The sequence below is a fragment of the Amyelois transitella genome, chromosome 20 (assembly GCF_032362555.1).
Source record: "Amyelois transitella isolate CPQ chromosome 20, ilAmyTran1.1, whole genome shotgun sequence".
Taxonomy (NCBI): Eukaryota; Metazoa; Arthropoda; class Insecta; order Lepidoptera; family Pyralidae; genus Amyelois; species Amyelois transitella.
In genome coordinates, this window is record NC_083523.1 from 5,835,485 (window position 1) to 5,854,127 (window position 18,643).

The following is an 18,643-nucleotide window of genomic DNA, read 5'->3' on the forward strand; positions in this document are numbered from 1 at the left end:
TTTCGATAGTGGACATTCAATTAATTGGCAACATACCCACGCACTATTTGTTTTGGGCACAGTTTTCTATTTCAATTTTCGTCCTCAAAAAAAATCACTGGTGATAATTGGTTTCTTGAAATAAATTCTTAAATTTGATTGGTTCTCTAAAATAAACTATCTCTTATCACCAATCCTAGGAACAGTTTAGAGTTAGGTTAGTTGTCATTGTCAACCTTTTCAGCCATGGCGGGTTCATGTTTTTTCAATTTCAATTTCAACTACGAAATGAGCAATGTGCGCCTCTCGCACTCTTGGGCGGCGACATTGACAGCGATTTGTCGAATATTCTCGTGCGCCATTTTGTGAATGCTATGGAATTTTGCGTTGTTAAGTAATCAGTCCAAGATATCAAAAGCTGTGTGAGTTTCACTTCGGGTAATCTTCTCTGTAGCCTGTATATTTAGCAAAATATTCGCGGTTCGTGTGTGATGGTTGTTATTTGCTCATAGTTTTCTTGCAGTCGTTGCTATTTTGTTTCCTTTTGCAGCAAATTGAATGAGATTTGACCTTTGGGTGTTTCATTTCTCAGTATTCGAAGTGTCATTTGTTTTGTTTGTAGGATTTGGAATCATGACCGAAAAGTCTGGTGTGGGTAAAACTTCGCTAAAACGTCATGAAGTTGCTAAGCCGGTTCATATTCAGAGGCTGGAAACCGCCCTGGACATCAGACCCTTCGTGAGCCAGGTGGAGAAGATCTTGTCGATGGACGATGGCAGCGAAAGTGATGATGATTCAGATACTAAGTCAATCATTAATGAGATGTCCAAGGGTGATAGAATTATTCATGGAGTTGTGACAAACAAACAAGGTTGGTAAATGTGTAAAATAACATCCAGTTGGCGCTACAACAGGTTTCATCTTCTATAATGCTTAACAATCAACTGTGTTAGTCCTTACTTCTGAGGCTCAAGTAATCGGTATAATTATTCCAGCTTCATAGGGAACTTCATAGTGAAAAGTAATCAACTTGCAAAAGAGATGTGCTCTTAATGACATCACAGCACTCCAGAATATATATTGATTTTGCTCGATGGTTGCAAAATGGTTAACAACGCTATTGCACAGAGTCACACTGGAGAGAAGATTGTTCTTAGATCACTATATTGGTCACATTCCTGCAGGACATGAAGCAAGTACTTTGGTTGCTCACAGTTATTTCACCTGTTCTTGGTTTAAAACCAAGAGTACTAGCCTATGAGAATTTGAAGAACATTCCTTTTATTCTATCTAGGTGTAATTATAGATTGTGAAATTAACTGGAAACTGCACATTGATTCTGTCACTTCTCGAATCAGAAAGCTCATGTTTGTCTTTAAAAGACTCAGGTCAATCTCTGATTTCCATACAATGAAAATTGTCTATTATGCCCTTGCTCAGTCTATTCTGTCGTATGGAATTATAGCCTGGGGCAGTGCTGTGAAAACCCACATGTTCAGGCTGGAGAGAGCTCAGAGAGCTCTTCTTAAAGTAATTACGAATAATCCAGTTCGCTTCCCTACAAATGAATTGTATTCATTATGCAGAGTACTTACAGTTCGACAGCTTTACGTTCTACAGACTTATTCTATATAAACATTCACAACTAGCCTATGACCCCACAATCTGTCATAATAAGCGTAGATCAGACAAAGTCTGCCGAATCGAAATACGACGTACTACCTTAGCTGCTCAACATTTTTACTACATTAGCTACTTCTACTTTGTATAATAGAATAAATAAACTACTTAATATATATCCGCTTACATCTTACAAATGCAGGGTTACATGCACTGAATGGCTCATGCAACTATCTTACGATGATACGGAAAGTCTTTTACGTTAAATATTCCCATGATTGAATATCCTCTAGACGTTTCAAATCACAATACAGCCTAACATACTTCCTCTCTATACCTACACCAACACAAACACGTTTTCCACACAACACACTAACAAAACACATTTGCACCCAATACATATATTAAATATCAAATCTTTTTTTTTTTCCTTCTTTTTTGTTGTAATAAATGGATTAGGTGCTAAGATTAAGGAAACACATTATATAAATGTTTTCTGGAGGTGGGCGTTGAGATCTGCGACACAGTTTCATAACTTCTGCAGATGTCATCGTTATCCTATGTTACTTAAATTGTACTTGTTTTTGTTTCCAAATAAAATATTTTTCATTTTCATTTTCATTTTCATCTAGTTTTGATAATCCAATTGTTCTATGGCTTTATGATGGAATAAAGATTTAAATAGTGACAGGTTGCTAGCCCATCCCGAGTTTATAAGCCTATCCCTTAGTCACCTCATCTCATTTGTATCATGAAGCCCTACAGCTGAATATGGTATTTTAGTTTTTCCAATACTTTTGGATCTGTCTAGCAACAAGGGTCACTGATACAACTAGTGTTTTTGCAAGATGCATAATTCAAGACCTTGACAACAAATAATACCATCATTGTCACAAGGAAAACTGGTGTCAATTTTACCTACAACAAATCTGCTCATATTCGTCAGACTGATTGTATGATCAGCAAAAAAAAAAGAAAAATATAATCAGGCATTACTTACAGAACGCCAGAGTGATCGCCTCCGCCTGTACAATCTAGCATCAGTGGGAGAGGAAAGGGTATGGCTCAGAGATGTCCTTTTATCATCGGGGTCCGAGAGCAGCAGTGATGAAGACAGTCCTGAAGCTAAAAAGATGCGTATTCAGCGGATGTTGCGGGAGAGACGACACCATAATAAATATGCTAAGAAGTATTATAAGGACCCTGGGGTAATTATTTTTTTTTTGCTGTCTAAAACAATAAATCCCTCCCTACCCTACTAATATTAGAAATGCGGAAGTAACTGATTAAGTTTGGTACAGATATAGAATGTAAACATATACACATACATATCATAGACATAGACAACGATTTAAAAAAAACGATTTTAAAAACAGTTCCAGTTCAACTGATTAATAGTAAAAGCTGAACTAGATGCACATGCATATTCCCTTAGTCGCCTTTTACTTCATTTATTGGATTGATGGAGTGGTCATTGTATTAAGTGCTAGCCACACAGCATGGTTTATCTGGCTGATAACTGTACATACATAGTTAAGACTTCCATCGAACTATCTGATGATTAGCAGAACTCCCGCTACATGTATTACGGCGCCGGCCTGCTCTCCACCATCGACCGCTACCCCGAGCGGCGCATCAGCCGGGCGGCGCCCCCGCCCCCCGCCGCTAGAGGTCGCCGAGGCCGACCTTCGGAGCGAGGCTCCACCAGGGGACTACAGAAAGCTAGAAGAGGCCGTGGCAGGGAGAACAAAGCTCAGGATAATGATAATGTGAGTAGTTTAAATCATGACTCATTATAAACTTTTGCATTCCATTATACTATTAATAATTATAGTGAATATGAAATTAATCACTCATAATTTTCCTTTATTTTGGTGTGGACTTTTCAATATGTGTTACAATGATCCGTAGTCAGCTTGCTGAGACAGCCACTTTGAGACTATGGATCATGCGTTTAATAACTGTTTTATTTTGAAATTGTTAAGTCAATAAATCACACACGCATAAATTTTGCTCATGAGGTTGGACACAACCAATGGATATAAATATTAGAATAAATTCAAATTAATGACAGGTTTCTCGTCTAGCTTAATAGAAAAATTAGTTTTTTTTATTTAATACCTATTTTTATTTTAAGTAAATGAGAGACACAACCAAATTACATCTGTTTTTCTTTAGTGAGTGATTTGTAACTATTATATAAATAACTGATTTTGTACCAATCTTGCAGCCTGATCTCAAAATCAAATCTCAATTCCATCATAAAGCCATACAAGTGAATATTGCCTTTCAGTCTTTTTCAAGACTACCCCTCAAGGGTTATGGACGCGACTATATGTATGTCTTTGTTTGCAGCCTGACGGAGTTGACTGGGAAGACCAACTGCGTAATTTGAAACAGGAGAATGACAGCGAAGATTTTACACCAGCTGTCGAAAAGACCAGTGTTAGGTTAGTACATACTTTTTTCCAACTCAGCTTAATTCTAATTAATAAAGATTTGCAATTATAGACATGTTTTCTCTTTTAGGGGTCGTAAGAAACTATCTACTCTCAAGAGCCCTGAAGCTCTAACGGCTCGACGGCGCCGTCATTGGCTTTTACTAGTCAAGAAAGAGTTGGGCAAAGTACAACGAGCTAGAACAGCTACCCATAGAGAGGTGATGCTACAGAGGAAACGGTTGGCCACGCTGTGCTGCAAACATTGGCGGCATGTTGCTATGCAGGTGAGAAACGAGTGATTTTAATAGAAATACGTCTGGTGAGAAACATATTGTATGAAGTTGACTCAATCATTGTTCTATTTGTTGATACTTCAAGAATGGCTTCTCGCTTTAATTTCTTGTGTTTTTAGTGTTTGGTTTGCAGTTGAGTTATAAGGGTTTATAACTTATCTAATCTGCAAACAAAATTTTATATTTATAATTTCCATACATGAAAAAACTCAGGGTTTTCTCGCGCTCCGTTGGTGGCCGAGGTATGGTTCCCAGTGAACCTATTTGTACTCTCTCTGTGCATAAACTTGATATTCATATCAAATGTATATTTCAGTCCCAGAAGAACATGAAAGAGACAGTTTGGCGTTGTAAGCGTCTCAGCAGAGAAATGCAAGCGTATTGGAGGAGATACGACCGCGCCGAGAGAGAAACTAGAAGAAGAATGGAGAGGGAGGCGGAAGAACAGAGAAAGGTAACATCTTCGTTAATCTTTCTCGCTTCCAGATATCTGTGACTCAAAAAATATGTATAAATATTGCTGAATGAACATTCCTAATAACTTGAAGGCTACAGAGTGAGACACAAAATTTAAGTAGTCACAGGTAGTATGCTTTTCTCTTTGGCCCACTTTATTTATTTGGAAGGGAAGTTTTACGCTACAGTCATATTTTTTGATTTTTGAATATAAAAAATATGACTGTAGCGGGCGCGATGATTCGATTCGACCGCCACTAAATCCTCAACTATTCTTTATTTACCTACTTATATTGTTTCTAAGCTATGAACAAGGATTTTTATTATTATAGTATCATTTTGAGACCGCTACCAGTTCAAACGCCAGGATGATGGTGACAATGCAAAGTTTTTAATCGCATCTTCAAATAGCATGATAAATATAATATATTTCAATTTCAAAATGTTGACAAGTAAAGTTATTTTCAGATGGACGTAGAACTGATGGAAGCAAAACGCCAACGTCGCAAACTCAATTTCCTCATCACGCAGACCGAATTATATGCTCATTTCATGCAACGTAAGATGAACTCTGGTGATGATGGCGACTGCGGAGCCGACAGGATTCTCAGGCAGTTAGACGAAGACAGGGATCCCAGATTGGCTTCCATTGATCAGTATGATAGGTAAGACTTCATAATGATCTTGTGTCTTTAGAAATGTGGCTACGGCGCTAGATGGCACTGCTCTGTCAATCTTTCAATCCCTCTTTATATTTCTCTTTCCCACTCAACACTTCCATTCATTGGGAAGATGAGGTCCCATTATTTTTTACCCTATCGCTCATAGTGCTATCATTATTACAATAGCTGCTTGTTTATATCTAATTTACTTAAAACCGCGTTTAAGTTGTACGGCACGTACGCAAGTACAAAAGGTGAGGAAATAGTTACCGACGAAATAACCAAAACTTCAGGAGTCCTGTTTTTACATTGAATGTAAAAAAATATGTTATTGTAATGTATCGCAGTTCGCAGCGTTAGCAAATTACAATTATGCATGACACAAGAAATATTTTCCAACAAACGATTAATTTATAATTATCGAAAATAAATGAAGTTCGTACATAAGTAAAACTTAAAAAAATTGACAATGCAAATTCGGAAATTATTAAGTTTTTTGTCATTAATGCTTTTATCTTTTAGACACCTCCTACAAAGACAGTTTCTTTTGATTATTTCATTTAATTCTTCAGTAAATTTTCCTAATGGGTCAAGTTTCTTTCTTCAGTGAGTCAATGAAAGCCCGAGCATCGCGTAACGCCCGCGAAGCGTTCCGAACGGAGAGAGCGAGGACCCAACAGTTCGACGCGGCGGCCGGCGTCGAACACTTGGAACCCGAACCCTCTGAACGGAGAGGGGGGGATTATGATCAACCCTCGATATTCAGAGGGACCTTGAAGGGATACCAACTGAAGGGCATGAATTGGCTGGCCAACCTTTATGATCAGGTAAAATCCCTTATCCACTTAAAATAAAGATCATACACGCCACAAAGAGCTATTATAAACCTGACTATGTCTGTAGGATTCTGATAGAGTGGCTATTCATTTGTTCTATGGGGGCACCTTGTTTGTTGTATAGCCATCGAACCTCATATTATGCTACAAAGTTAAGCGTAGCGTGCATTTACATCAGCCACCATTTTTTATTAGTATCATTCATTCATATAATCACCGTCTATATACCTTGCGGGGTAGACTGTGAGCAGTCTTGAAAGACTGACAGGCCACATTCAAATGTTAGGCCTAATGATAGAATCGAGATTCAAATAATGACAGGTTGCAAGCACATCGCCTATACGAAGAATCATGAGTTCATAAGCCTAGCCCATAAGGGATAGCCCTTAGTCGGCTTTTATGACATCCATGGTGTGGTCCCATTCTTTTTTATATTGGTGCCGAAAACCACACGGGTATTCACATGGCACATATAATATAGCAAAAAAAAAATAAACTAAAAGAACGTCAACAGTAAAATTTATCAGCAGTAAACCTCACTTAGGGCCCAACACAATCTATGTGAGATTTAATAAATTTTCTAGAACAAGAACATTTATTTATATTTTATTCCTTGATTCAGGGTATCAGCGGTATACTAGCTGACGAGATGGGTTTAGGCAAAACGGTTCAATGCATTGCATTCCTGTGTCACGTGGCAGAAAGACTAGGAGTTTGGGGTCCATTTCTCGTGGTGTCACCTGCCTCTACACTTCACAACTGGCAGCAGGAAATGCAGCGGTTCGTGCCTGATTTCAAAGTGGTAAGGATGAAACTGATCTGTTCCTGTTTTAGATTTTTTAAGATGAGAAAGGGAAGAGAAACATCTCTTTTCTCTCTCTCATCTTTGTATGTTCCTAATTGCAACCTCAATTGCTATTCTTTAGGGTGCAGATTCTCATTTTTTTTTTATACATATACACATAGCAACATGGAAGAATTTAGTTAATTATCCGATTCATTGCGGATGACGCCAATGAACGTCATTGATTTCTTTTAATCAATGATCTTTTAATGAACGTCATTGATTTCTTTTAATCAATGACGCTCATTGGCGTCATCCGCAATGAATCGGTTATCATCCATTTTCAGGTGCCATACTGGGGGAGTCCCAGCGAGCGTAAAATCCTCCGTCAATTCTGGGAGCGAAAAGACTTGCACACACGCCAAGCGGCTTTCCACGTGGTGGTGACGTCATACCAGATCGTGGTCTCCGACCTCAAGTACCTGAACCGAGTGTCGTGGCAGTACATGATACTGGACGAGGCTCAAGCCATTAAGAGTTCAGCCAGTATGAGGTGGAAGCTGCTGCTTGGTTTCAGCTGTAGGAACCGGCTGTTGTTATCGGGTAAGTCGCTTGGTTTCAAGCTTTATTCCTGTAGGATTATTTTTAGCAATGTTCTAGCATATCTTTAGCTGAAGAAATCGATTTTTGCTTTCTGATAAGTCACTTGTTCTTCCTTCTAGCTTAAGTTTTGGTCACATCCTCCAATACCACTGGAAAGGAGTGCACCATGATCCTGGCTAAAGTGAGTCAGGTTTTTACATGAAGCCACACTCATATGACCTCCACAACCTTTAAATGGGAACGTAACCCATAATAGATCATGGTTTAAAGTCATTGGTCTCACTTATTGGGTACAAATTCACTTCTATAGAACATTACTTCAACGGTAGCGCGCTATCAAAGGTCGATTTTCCTCAGGACCCCTCTTTCTTCTTATTACAGGTACTCCAATACAAAACAGTATGGCAGAACTGTGGGCGTTGCTTCACTTTATTATGCCGACATTGTTTGACTCACACGAGGAGTTCAACGAGTGGTTTTCGAAAGATATCGAAAGTCACGCTGAGAATAAGAGCACTATTGATGAGAGTAAGTATAAATGTTGAAGGATCATTTACACTGGAGCAACATTGTGGTATGCTATATGAATACGTCCTTATCCCTTACGGGGTAAATAAAGTAAAAGTCTTGAAAAAACTGAAAGGCCTGTATGGCATTGGCTTAAAGAGATGGTTCAATTAAAGAGAGGTTGCTAGCCCATCGCCTAAAAGAAAAATGTCAAGTTTATTAGCTTTTCCTTTAACAATTTGCAATTGTTACTTTTTTTTAGAAAGTATTTGTTAACTTTATTATTTTGTTCACAGAACATCTATCCCGTCTACACATGATCCTGAAGCCGTTCATGTTGCGACGAATAAAGAAGGATGTTGAAAACGAACTATCAGATAAGATAGAAATCATGGTACATTGTCCGCTGACGATCAGGCAGAAACTTTTATATATAGGTAACATAATCTATATTGACAAACGTATATCACGCCTATTTCTCGGAGGGGTAGGAAGAGAGTACATCTTTCCACTTGCCATGATCCCTGCATACTTACATACATAAAATCACGCCTCGTTCCCGGAGGGGTAGGCAGAGACTACCTCTTTCCACTTGCCACGATCTCTGCATACTTCTTTTGGTTTATCCACATTTATAACATTCTTCATGCAAAGTCGTTGGTTAAGAGTATTCTCAACCTAATTAATAATATTATTTATTGACTTTATTTTCCCTTTATATTGCTTGTTTCGTAATATCGGAATATAAGTCTTAAAGAGTTTAACTCGAGTGAATTCATTTTTTAGCGTTAAAAAAGAAAATCAAAATAGAAGAATTATTACACTATTCGGTCGGCGCGGAATCTGGTCACAATGTGGACAAGAACTTCACTTCAAATCTTATGAACTTGGTCATGCAGTTTAGAAAGGTAAGCAATTAAAATGTTAATTTACACTTGTAAACTAAAATTACAAAGTAATAAAGTTTGTAACTTTGTTTGTTTGGCTAAGGGTTTTGGAAATACTTTCACCGTTAAAAAAGTATACATTATCTTCGGGTGTTACAGGCTATGTATGTACAGCGGGAGAAACCGTAGCGGGCCGCTAGTCATAAATAAATTTAGGTAATTCATATAACATCTATTTTGATTTAATTTTGCACACACGTAACAAGACAGGGATAAATAGATGAAAATATGTGTTTGAATAATTTAATATACTCTTACCTTACATAGGTATGCAATCATCCAGAATTATTCGAGCGTCGAGACGTTCGCTCCCCCTTCGCAATGCAAGTCGACGACTACCACATACCAAAGATCATCGCTGAAGACTGCATTCTCATCAGAACTATACCTTCAAAGAGGCATTTGATATACAATATACTATCGGTACTGATGCCTGAACAAATACACAGGAGTATTTGTGACAATGAGGGTAGCTGCTTCAGTTTTCTGCGGTTTATGGATGTATCGCCTATGGAGGTGTTCAGAGTTATGCTCTGTGGATGGTTGTACGCGTAAGTACCATTATTTTATTATGTATTAAAATTGTCTAGAAAATTAACCTGCCTCAGGTTTAACCTTTATTTCGAAAATTTAAATTCAACTTCTCAATAAGAAGTCGAAGCCTATTGTTTATTTACACCACTTGTCATCATGTTTCTCGTAAAATAATGCATTTTTCACAAAGTCCTAAAACCAACCGTCTTGGGTCCACTAACTTCAAGTAACTGGTATGTATTGTCGAGTTTATTTAAGATTTTTTTCAATAACATTAAACATTATGGCATTACTTAATTACATAAGGTAACCTCAACACGCCGCAATTTAAAATACTAATTTTCTTCTAACGCCATATTTTTTTATTGCAGAATGCAACACGTAAATAGCTGTTTAGAGAAATATGAGAAACTACGTCACAGGCAATATTGGTGGTACGACTCATCAGCACAGGAGAAACAGGAGAGCGAGACGGATATATCTACAGGGTATTATGATAGAGTGAGAAGCAAAGATATGCTGTTGATATGCCCCGATGGAGATGTGTTGAAGCAGAGGAGAGAAGATAGTTTGATGTGGAAAGATCTGTTGTTCACGGATCCTATATGGGTTGAAGGTAATTTTATATTTTACTAAGTTAACTATTTTCTTTGTTGGACGCTTCAACTTTTTCTTATTTTAGATTTATTAGATTAGTATGGGGTGTATTGTATAAAGCTGACGTTCTCGTGCCGTGCACCAATAGAAAAGAGATTAGGACCACTCCATCTCTTTCTCATAGATGTTGTAAAATACGGTTAAGGGATAGGCTTACAAACTTGGGATTCTTCTTTTAGGCGATGGGCTAGCAACCTGTTACTATTTAAGTCTCAATTCCATCATTGAATGTGGCCTATGAATGTTTGTATTGAGGTGTTAAGGTAAACTTCAACAGCCCTGTCAGAGTCCACCATTATGACATCCCATTGGTTAGTGTTGGGATTATGTGGACTATGAGATAAGTACATTTAGTTCTTGGTCATAAATGAGTGATGTGAAAACGTTAAAAACAATCTCATCTCAAGGTTTAATTACTAATTTATGTACACAGAACATCAAGAAACAAAATTATGAAGGTTCTGCTTACTTCAAAAGAATTCTATATTGATTTTATATATATATTTTTTGCAGGTGGTCCCTTTTACACACATACAGATTATACCGTCCATTATATGCCAGAGACAATAGAACATCGTGCCATTAGACTAAGAAACTCGAGAGAAAATGAAGGACAGGTTAGTAAGAGCACTTCATATTGTCAAAATATTTGTTTTAGCTACTTTATTATGTGATAAATATTTATTGTTGCATTGAAAATCTTGTTCTTTTTTAGGTCATATTAAAAATTACTCAGAAAAAATTTCACAGCTGATTTGAAACTTTCTTACATACTAGGTAACTTTATCGTTATACGGGAGATACCTACTAACAAGAGCGATGGTAACTGTTTAAATGGCTGACGATGAAGTTCTATTAAAATTGCATTATTCTTTACCTTCAATGTAAAACTATACCTATCTCTTTCCCCCACACAGACGGAGATGCTAAGCGAGATAAAGACAGAAGACGGCGGCACGATACCAGTGCCCGCGGATGCCGGCGAGGTGGTTCACGTGGAAAGACCGCCGGTTGTGCACGAAGGCGTGCCCACAACGCTGCCCTCTATGTTGTATACTGCGCAGCAGAAGGTACATACATACAGCCATGTCTTTATCCTTAACGGGGTAGACGGAGCCAATAGTCTTAGAGACTGAAAAACGTCGTTCAGCTGTATGGTTTAATGAAGGACTTGAGATTCAAATACTGTCAGGTTGCTAGCCGAACGCCTGAAAAAAGAATCCCAAGTTTATTATATTTTACCTTGATTGATTTTTACAATCTGCAGGGAAAGAGATAAGCAGAAAAAGGTATTCGTCGCTTAGTAGATTAAACCTAGCAGTTTGGTTTGTGCGTTAACATGTTAATTAATTAGTCCGATGGCCGCCATTTCGTTGGGTAATCATAATCTCCATGCAAGCTTGCCGGTTTAGGGTATTCTTGCCAGAACTTCAAAGAGGACATGACCAAAGCTCAACAATTCCAACAATGCCAATAAAATGAGAAAATCATGGTTTTTCTTACACTTTTATCACGTTTTATAGCCAAATTGTTGTGACAGGTAATCGCTCACACCCGCCAAGCGTTCGCCGTGTCTCGCAGTTTCGCCTACCACGTGCGCAGGCACTGTCAGTGCGAGTGCGCAGAGGGTGCCGAGCTGGTGGCGGCGCTGGTGGCCGGCGCCAGGCCGCCTCGAGGCTGGGCTGAGCTGCAGGTGCCTGGTGAGTCGCTGTGTCCGTTGTGACAATCTTAGTATTCACGACACAGGAAGTTCGTGAAGATTGAACTAACCCTAGATACTCAACCCCTCAGTTACCAAAGAGTTTTATATGCTGAGATACTTACAAATAAAGTAATAAATCTTTATTACTTTCAATATCAGCATCTCAATAAAATAAGCAACTAATAAAGTGTTTTATCGTTTCAAGATAAAAACCAACTGGTGAGCGACGCGGGAAAACTGACAGTATTAGATTCTCTGCTGAAGAGACTGAAGGAGCGCGGCCATAGAGTACTTATCTACAGCCAGATGACCAAGATGATCGATTTGCTGGAGGTATGTGTTTTATAAGTTAATTATATCTTATGTGCCTTCTAAAAGACGCTCTTTGTATGGATGATGTAAAAGGCGACTAAGGGATAGGCTTATGAACTTGGGATTCTTATAGGCGATGGGCTAGCAACTTGTCACTATTTGAATTTCAATTCTATCATTAAGCCAAACAGTTGAATGTGGCCTATCAGTCTTTCAAGACCGTTGGATCTGTCTAAGGGACTGAAGGGATATAGACGTGATTGTATGTATGTATACTATACATATACATTGTATAGTATGTTGTACTGAATCGGATGCAGTTGCAACCTTCCTTCTGGCTATGGTCCTGGCTGGTACGGCCGGCATGTGCAGGTTCCCTCACCTTAAGAGCATCGGTTAGCACTCCAACTAATGTACATAACTCACAACTGAGAACTCAGATTAAGAGTCACTGGCACATGACCGAGGTGGGATTTGAACCTGTGCCTCCATATATTTGTTTAATCCATCTCAATAATTTATGTGTTTTAGGAGTATATGTGGCACAGAAAACATAAGTACATGCGGTTAGACGGCTCCAGTAAAATTTCAGCGCGAAGAGACATGGTTGCCGATTTCCAGGTGAGATAAGTTTAACTTATTACGCGATATACTACTGTAAATAAACTTTAAATGTTTCGTCTACATTATTCCCGTAGGGTTTTGCAAATACATTTCTTTTTTTGATGATTTCATTGTCACAGTTATCACATTTGATTAAACACATTTTGATGATGATGTTTCTCTCTGTTTTTATGATGATTCTTAAGAAGGTGATAATAATTAAACTGATATTTTTTAGGCTCGCGCCGACATATTCGTGTTTCTTCTCTCCACACGCGCCGGCGGGTTGGGTATTAACTTGACTGCCGCGGATACTGTGAGTATAATTTTTATTGTACCATTTGTAGGCTAGAAGGATTCCTAGGTTCGATTCCCAACGTGGGAAAATATTAAAATTCAATTTCTTATGGAAATTGGTTTGGTTTGCTATTCTGGGGGATTTATGTTTGTTTTTATTCTGTTTTTGAACTGTCTGTGACATCAATCATCACTACATAGTATAAAGCAAATTTCTCGCGTCTGTCTTATGTCTGTATGTATGTATGCTTAGATCTTTTAAACAACAACATAATCTGATGTAGTTTCTTTTAAAAGGTAGAGTGATTGAAAAGGGAGGGTTGTATGTATAAAACTTACTCTTGTAAAGCTGCGTTGCTAGTTTGATCTATAATCTCATAAAAACATATTAATTTGGGACAAATAAAACTACAAGCGGTTTTTTCCAATTACACATTTTATTAATTTGTTCAACATCCACAGGTGATATTTTATGACTCGGACTGGAACCCGACAGTGGACCAGCAGGCGATGGACCGAGCCCATCGTCTCGGCCAGACCAAACAAGTAACGGTGTACAGACTCATATGCAAGGGCACTATAGAAGAGAGGATAATGCAAAGGGCCCGAGAGAAGAGTGAGATCCAACGGATGGTGATAAGCGGTGGGAATTTTAAACCGGACACGCTGAAGCCGAAGGAAGTGGTGTCTTTGCTGTTGGACGATGAGGAGATCGAGTTGAAATGTAAGCTATTTTTTGGGCTTTGTATCTAAAAAAAACAAAAAAAAGAATGAGACTGCTTCACCTTTTTCCCATGGATGTCCTTAAAGGCGACTAAGTGATAGGCTTATAAAGTTGGGATTATTTTTTTAACCGATGGGCCAGCAACCTGTCACTATTTGAATTTCAATTCTTTCATTTAGCCAAACAGCCGTACGTGGCCTATCAGTCTTTTCAAGACGGTTGGCTCTGTCTAGCCCGCTAGGGATGGAGACGTGATTATATGTTTGTATCTAAAAACGACAGAAACTCCAACCATATAAATTCATCACGTAGACCGTTTATCAGTGGCTTCTTCTGTTTAGCTTCTTTTTTTCTCAAAACATATTACACATGATCTTTATATATGTATATAAAAAAATAAAATTTCTTTTCAGTACAGTTTTGACTATACAAGTTTTTATTTTACGGCACCCTAAGTGCTTGAGAAACTGACTCACACTTGATAAATTTGTCTGTCTGGTAGTTTCACTTCTGTTGATGATAAATATATGATCTAGCCGTCAAATATAATTCATCAGTTATATTGACTAATCTTGATTACAGATCGACAGAAGTCTGAAGAGAAGAAGTTGATAGAAGAAAGAGAGCGGAAGAGGAAGCTGGGTATTCTTCCAACGGTGAGTAATATGGTACAATGCTGAACGTGGCCTATCAGTTATTGTGAGACTGTTGGCTCTATCTATCTCGCCGAGGATGGAGACGTGATTATATGTATGTATTATGTGCTGCAGCGTAGTTTGTTCCGCCGCTTCTTCCACACATGCGCGTTGGAAGCGGTAGTAGTTATAATTAGATTTAAGTGATGTGACGTCAATAAATGATACCTTGTATCCAAGTTTGAAAAAAAAACTATTTTATTTTATTATTTCTTGTTTTGTAGCAACCACCTGTAGTGGAGCCGAAGCGTGGCAGGTCGTCGCCGTCGCGGTCCGGGAGCGGCAGTCCGCTGCAGGTCGATGACGAAGAACAACTGGTTGTGGACGCGCCGCCTTTGGTTATGCGTGAGTTTTGTTTTATTTTTTCCTTCTCGCAATCTGTTTTTGAAATGTTTTTTGAAATTTCACGGAATAGCTAGCTGTGCGTGTGTGAGTTTCGTAATAAATGTTATTCCAGGTTATATTCTAATCTTACCGTGTTTTAAATTACATCAAAATGTGTCAATTTGATTTTGTGTGAAAGAGTCATAAAAAAACTTGAGTACAAACTTTCGCATTATTTGTTGAATCAAACGTATTCTTCTATCAAAACATTAATCACAATTAATATTGTTTTGAAATTAAAGGAACAAAAAACATCATATTACGAAAGTGGCCGAAGTTTTTTTGTACTAAAATCTACATACATATATAAGGTTTTCCCTAAAATAATTAGATAATAATATTGTAACATTTCCAGCATACTCGCCGCCAGTGCGGACGCACAACGCGTGGGGCGTGTCGCGGGCGGCGAGGGGCGCGCGGCGCGGGCGGCCGCGCGGCTCGCGGCAGCTGGCGCGCCGGGACCCCGCGCCCGCGCCCGCGCCGCCCGACGCGCAGGCCGTCGCACAAGGTATATAACTCTCTTAGTACACTCCTTACGGAGTGGTCGTGGATTATCTGTGCGGTTGGTTGCAGCTTTTGCGATACTACTCCTTTTCTCCCTGTTCATGGACACTACTAGTACACTCTTTATAATTGCCTTCAAAACAAAAGGTGGCTCTCAGTTTGACCTGTATGTTTGTGTTATTCTGCATCGGTTTTAATGTGGATTTTAAGAAAGTGTTTGTTGCTCTTAAGAGAAGGTTTTAAAGATATATTCTATTTCTAGAGGAGTATATCGATTGGAGACGATTCTCTTTTTACAAAAGTTATTAAAAAAAAATTTCAAAATTTATTGAAAAGTTGATTGGTACACATTTTATAACCGTTGTTGCCATTTCATTGCATTAAGGGTGGTGTATTCGTTTTTTTGAATTTTCATCAAATACCTCCCCTGAACAAACGAATACATTTCTCCAATAACCTATTAACCGTGAACATTCCAGGCGCCGCCCTCCTCGAGTCGGACGCGCCGCTGGAGAGCATCTCCCCGCCGGGCCCGGCGGCGGGGCTGCGCGGGCGGCGCGGGCCCGGGCGGCCGCGCCTGCGCGCCGGCGCGCCCCGCGGCCCGCCCCGCCGCCCGCGCCGCCCGCGCGAGCCGCTGCTGGTGCCGCTGGCGCCGCCCCCATAGCATCCGATGCGGTGACTACACCTTTTTTCTTTTCTTTGTTTTGGCATTCAAACTTCTGCATCAGTTTATTCTTGCCAGGGTCGAGTTTATACAGTTCTAGTCATAGAATTATACTTTGTGTTAGTCGAGTAATAGCTGCGGGTGCTATACTTCGCCCTTTCTCGCGGACTTTGGGACAACATCAAAAGTCATTAAATACGATATTGTTACACTTTCCCACACTCTTGCTTGTCCACGACCACTTAATAATCAAAAATCCGCCATTAAGCTCAAATCGTGACAATTATGTAAGGTGTTATAGGTATTGGTTAGGTGTTTTTTGTTAACTGTTATAAATAGCACAAGATTTTTTTCCTAGAACCAAAAGAAAACTGCAAGTAGTTAAGAATCGAACCTGGAACGCTAACGTGTAACCACATGCTGACCACTGGAATAAAAGTTCCGTGCGGTCAGATAGACATTATTATTATGCCTTGTCAATGTGTTTTTTAATAAGAGGCTGTAGGCGCGCTTTCGTAAATGTAGCTTGACACCTAACATATTATTCTTGTTACTTGTTTCAGGTCACAAGAGTGATGTACGGACAGGTTTACAGACCAAACCCACCTCTAGTGCAATTACAACAAATTGTGTATATGTAAATATGTTTCATTTGAACTAGTTTTACAAATGTAGTCATAATTATGTAGATAATGAAGTGGTGATGAAATGGATTAAAAATGTATACAACGTAATAAATATACATATTTATTATAATAGTATTGAATTTTATTTCTCATTTATACTATATTTATGTACACCAATGAAACTAGAACTAATGATTAGAATTAACGATAAGGAGAAATAATTTCTTGTACATAATTGGGTCAAATTTTAAGAAATTTGTGCAATTATATATGGCATGCGATGTTTTTAAAGAGAATCTTGATTTTATTCATATATTGACATAAATATTTATTTATCTACTGAAAGCATACTTCTCGAGAAACATTGGTATGTGATTGTTGTTGGCAAGACCATAAAGAATTCTCAAAATTTTTCTATATAGCTGAACGTGGCCTTTTCAGTCTTTTAACACTGTTGGCTCTCCTTTGCCCCGCAAGGGATATAAGCGTGATTATATGTATGTATGTTAATACATATTATCACATCAATGAAATCATTTGGTTTATATTTCCTCTATTGCATATAAAATCAAGTTAAATTAAAGATATGTAAATTATTATTGTTTTTGTTTGTTTTGATGGACGTTCGGTGATGTTTTATTTTGTTTATCTATTGTTATATATTTTAGCATTATGTCAATAGACAGACGGCTTACATCCATGTGAGGAAGCCTATCACCAGTGTCAAAAAAATATAGTTATAATTCCAACTATTTTGTGGTTGTGAAGTAGAGATATTTTTAACAAAATATTTAATTTGTGAATTGTAATACTAATAATTACCTCATATTGTTTCCAAGAACAACATAAATGTAAGTCAATGTAAATAAATTGATGAGTTAAATACCTAATGTGATTTTTTGATTTTTCACCGAGCGAGCGAAGCGATTGATGTCTACCAATCAACTTTGGGCGAAAATACATTTTTGTATATACATACGTTATTACAAACATACGTTTGTAACGCGGTAACTCTCGAACCTTAGGTCTGATTTTGATGAAAATTTAAATGTATGAACTATGTCAAAAGAATTTTTAAGTTCCGGTCATTAAAATCGGTTAAGTAGTTTGAGTTGAAATATGTAATGTGTTTGCGAGGTTTAAGTTCGCGGCAAGAATTTGTTATTAAAATTTTCCTTCCTGACTAAATAACAGTAATTCCAAATGTTTAATGATTTATTAATAAAATTACTTTCCTACTCGAAAACTAATTGAAATGTTAAAATAACGTGGAATGTGAGTATATTTAAATAAGCTCTCTAGTAATTTTGTACGACGGGGTCACCTCTTGACAATAAAATTAGAGAACACAATAACGTGAATACACAAGTATACTTACTTACTATACTACTTACTTTTCATATAAGTCTTCGAAGCATTAATAAATGTACTTATCTATTGAAAAACCCTCGTTTTCCTTGTGGATCCAAATGATATGCATAACTAGTAGTTCCATTCCAGTTACCGTTATTAATAGCACAACTGAACACCACTACCTTATTGCAAATAATTGTTTAAATTTGCAGATGGCGCAAAAGGTAAAACTACGATTCGTAATATAAACCTTTATAAATAGATATAAAAAACAAAACGCGTTAGTTCTACCTCTACGATGGAAATTTAATAATAGTTTACTTTACCTAGATAAATAGATGCCGTTTGTTTCAAGAGATGGTAAGTCTACATCTGTTCTTTAGACATTTTGTGACGCAATTACTTTGACGCGGTTGAATACTTAACGGCTAATTTATGTATGTATGCGTTTTTAGCTTGA

At 38.0% G+C, this 18,643-nt stretch overlaps 1 protein-coding gene across 3 annotated transcripts; it reads left to right on the forward strand.

The window, feature by feature from the left end:
- The first annotated feature begins 199 nt into the window (after window positions 1–199).
- LOC106131437 (chromatin-remodeling ATPase INO80) lies at window positions 200–17,673 on the forward strand. Of its 3 annotated transcripts, none has more exons than XM_060950025.1 (28): window positions 200–459; window positions 602–850; window positions 2,602–2,807; window positions 3,165–3,368; window positions 3,955–4,049; window positions 4,129–4,324; window positions 4,650–4,787; window positions 5,258–5,454; window positions 6,059–6,278; window positions 6,910–7,089; window positions 7,419–7,674; window positions 8,056–8,202; window positions 8,478–8,618; window positions 8,968–9,089; window positions 9,396–9,679; window positions 10,034–10,278; window positions 10,833–10,936; window positions 11,237–11,389; window positions 11,860–12,019; window positions 12,227–12,354; window positions 12,865–12,954; window positions 13,175–13,252; window positions 13,696–13,957; window positions 14,540–14,613; window positions 14,877–14,997; window positions 15,392–15,544; window positions 16,020–16,215; window positions 16,768–17,673. In XM_060950025.1, exons 2-27 carry the CDS (start codon window positions 613–615, stop codon window positions 16,202–16,204), a joined length of 4,377 nt encoding a protein of 1,458 aa, XP_060806008.1. In that variant the 5' UTR covers window positions 200–459; window positions 602–612; the 3' UTR covers window positions 16,205–16,215; window positions 16,768–17,673. The 3 variants fall into 3 exon arrangements, with proteins under 3 accessions (XP_060806008.1, XP_060806007.1, XP_060806009.1); XM_060950024.1 differs by having other exon boundaries at window positions 201–401; XM_060950026.1 differs by having other exon boundaries at window positions 201–401; window positions 3,168–3,368.
- Window positions 17,674–18,643: the final 970 nt, after the last annotated feature.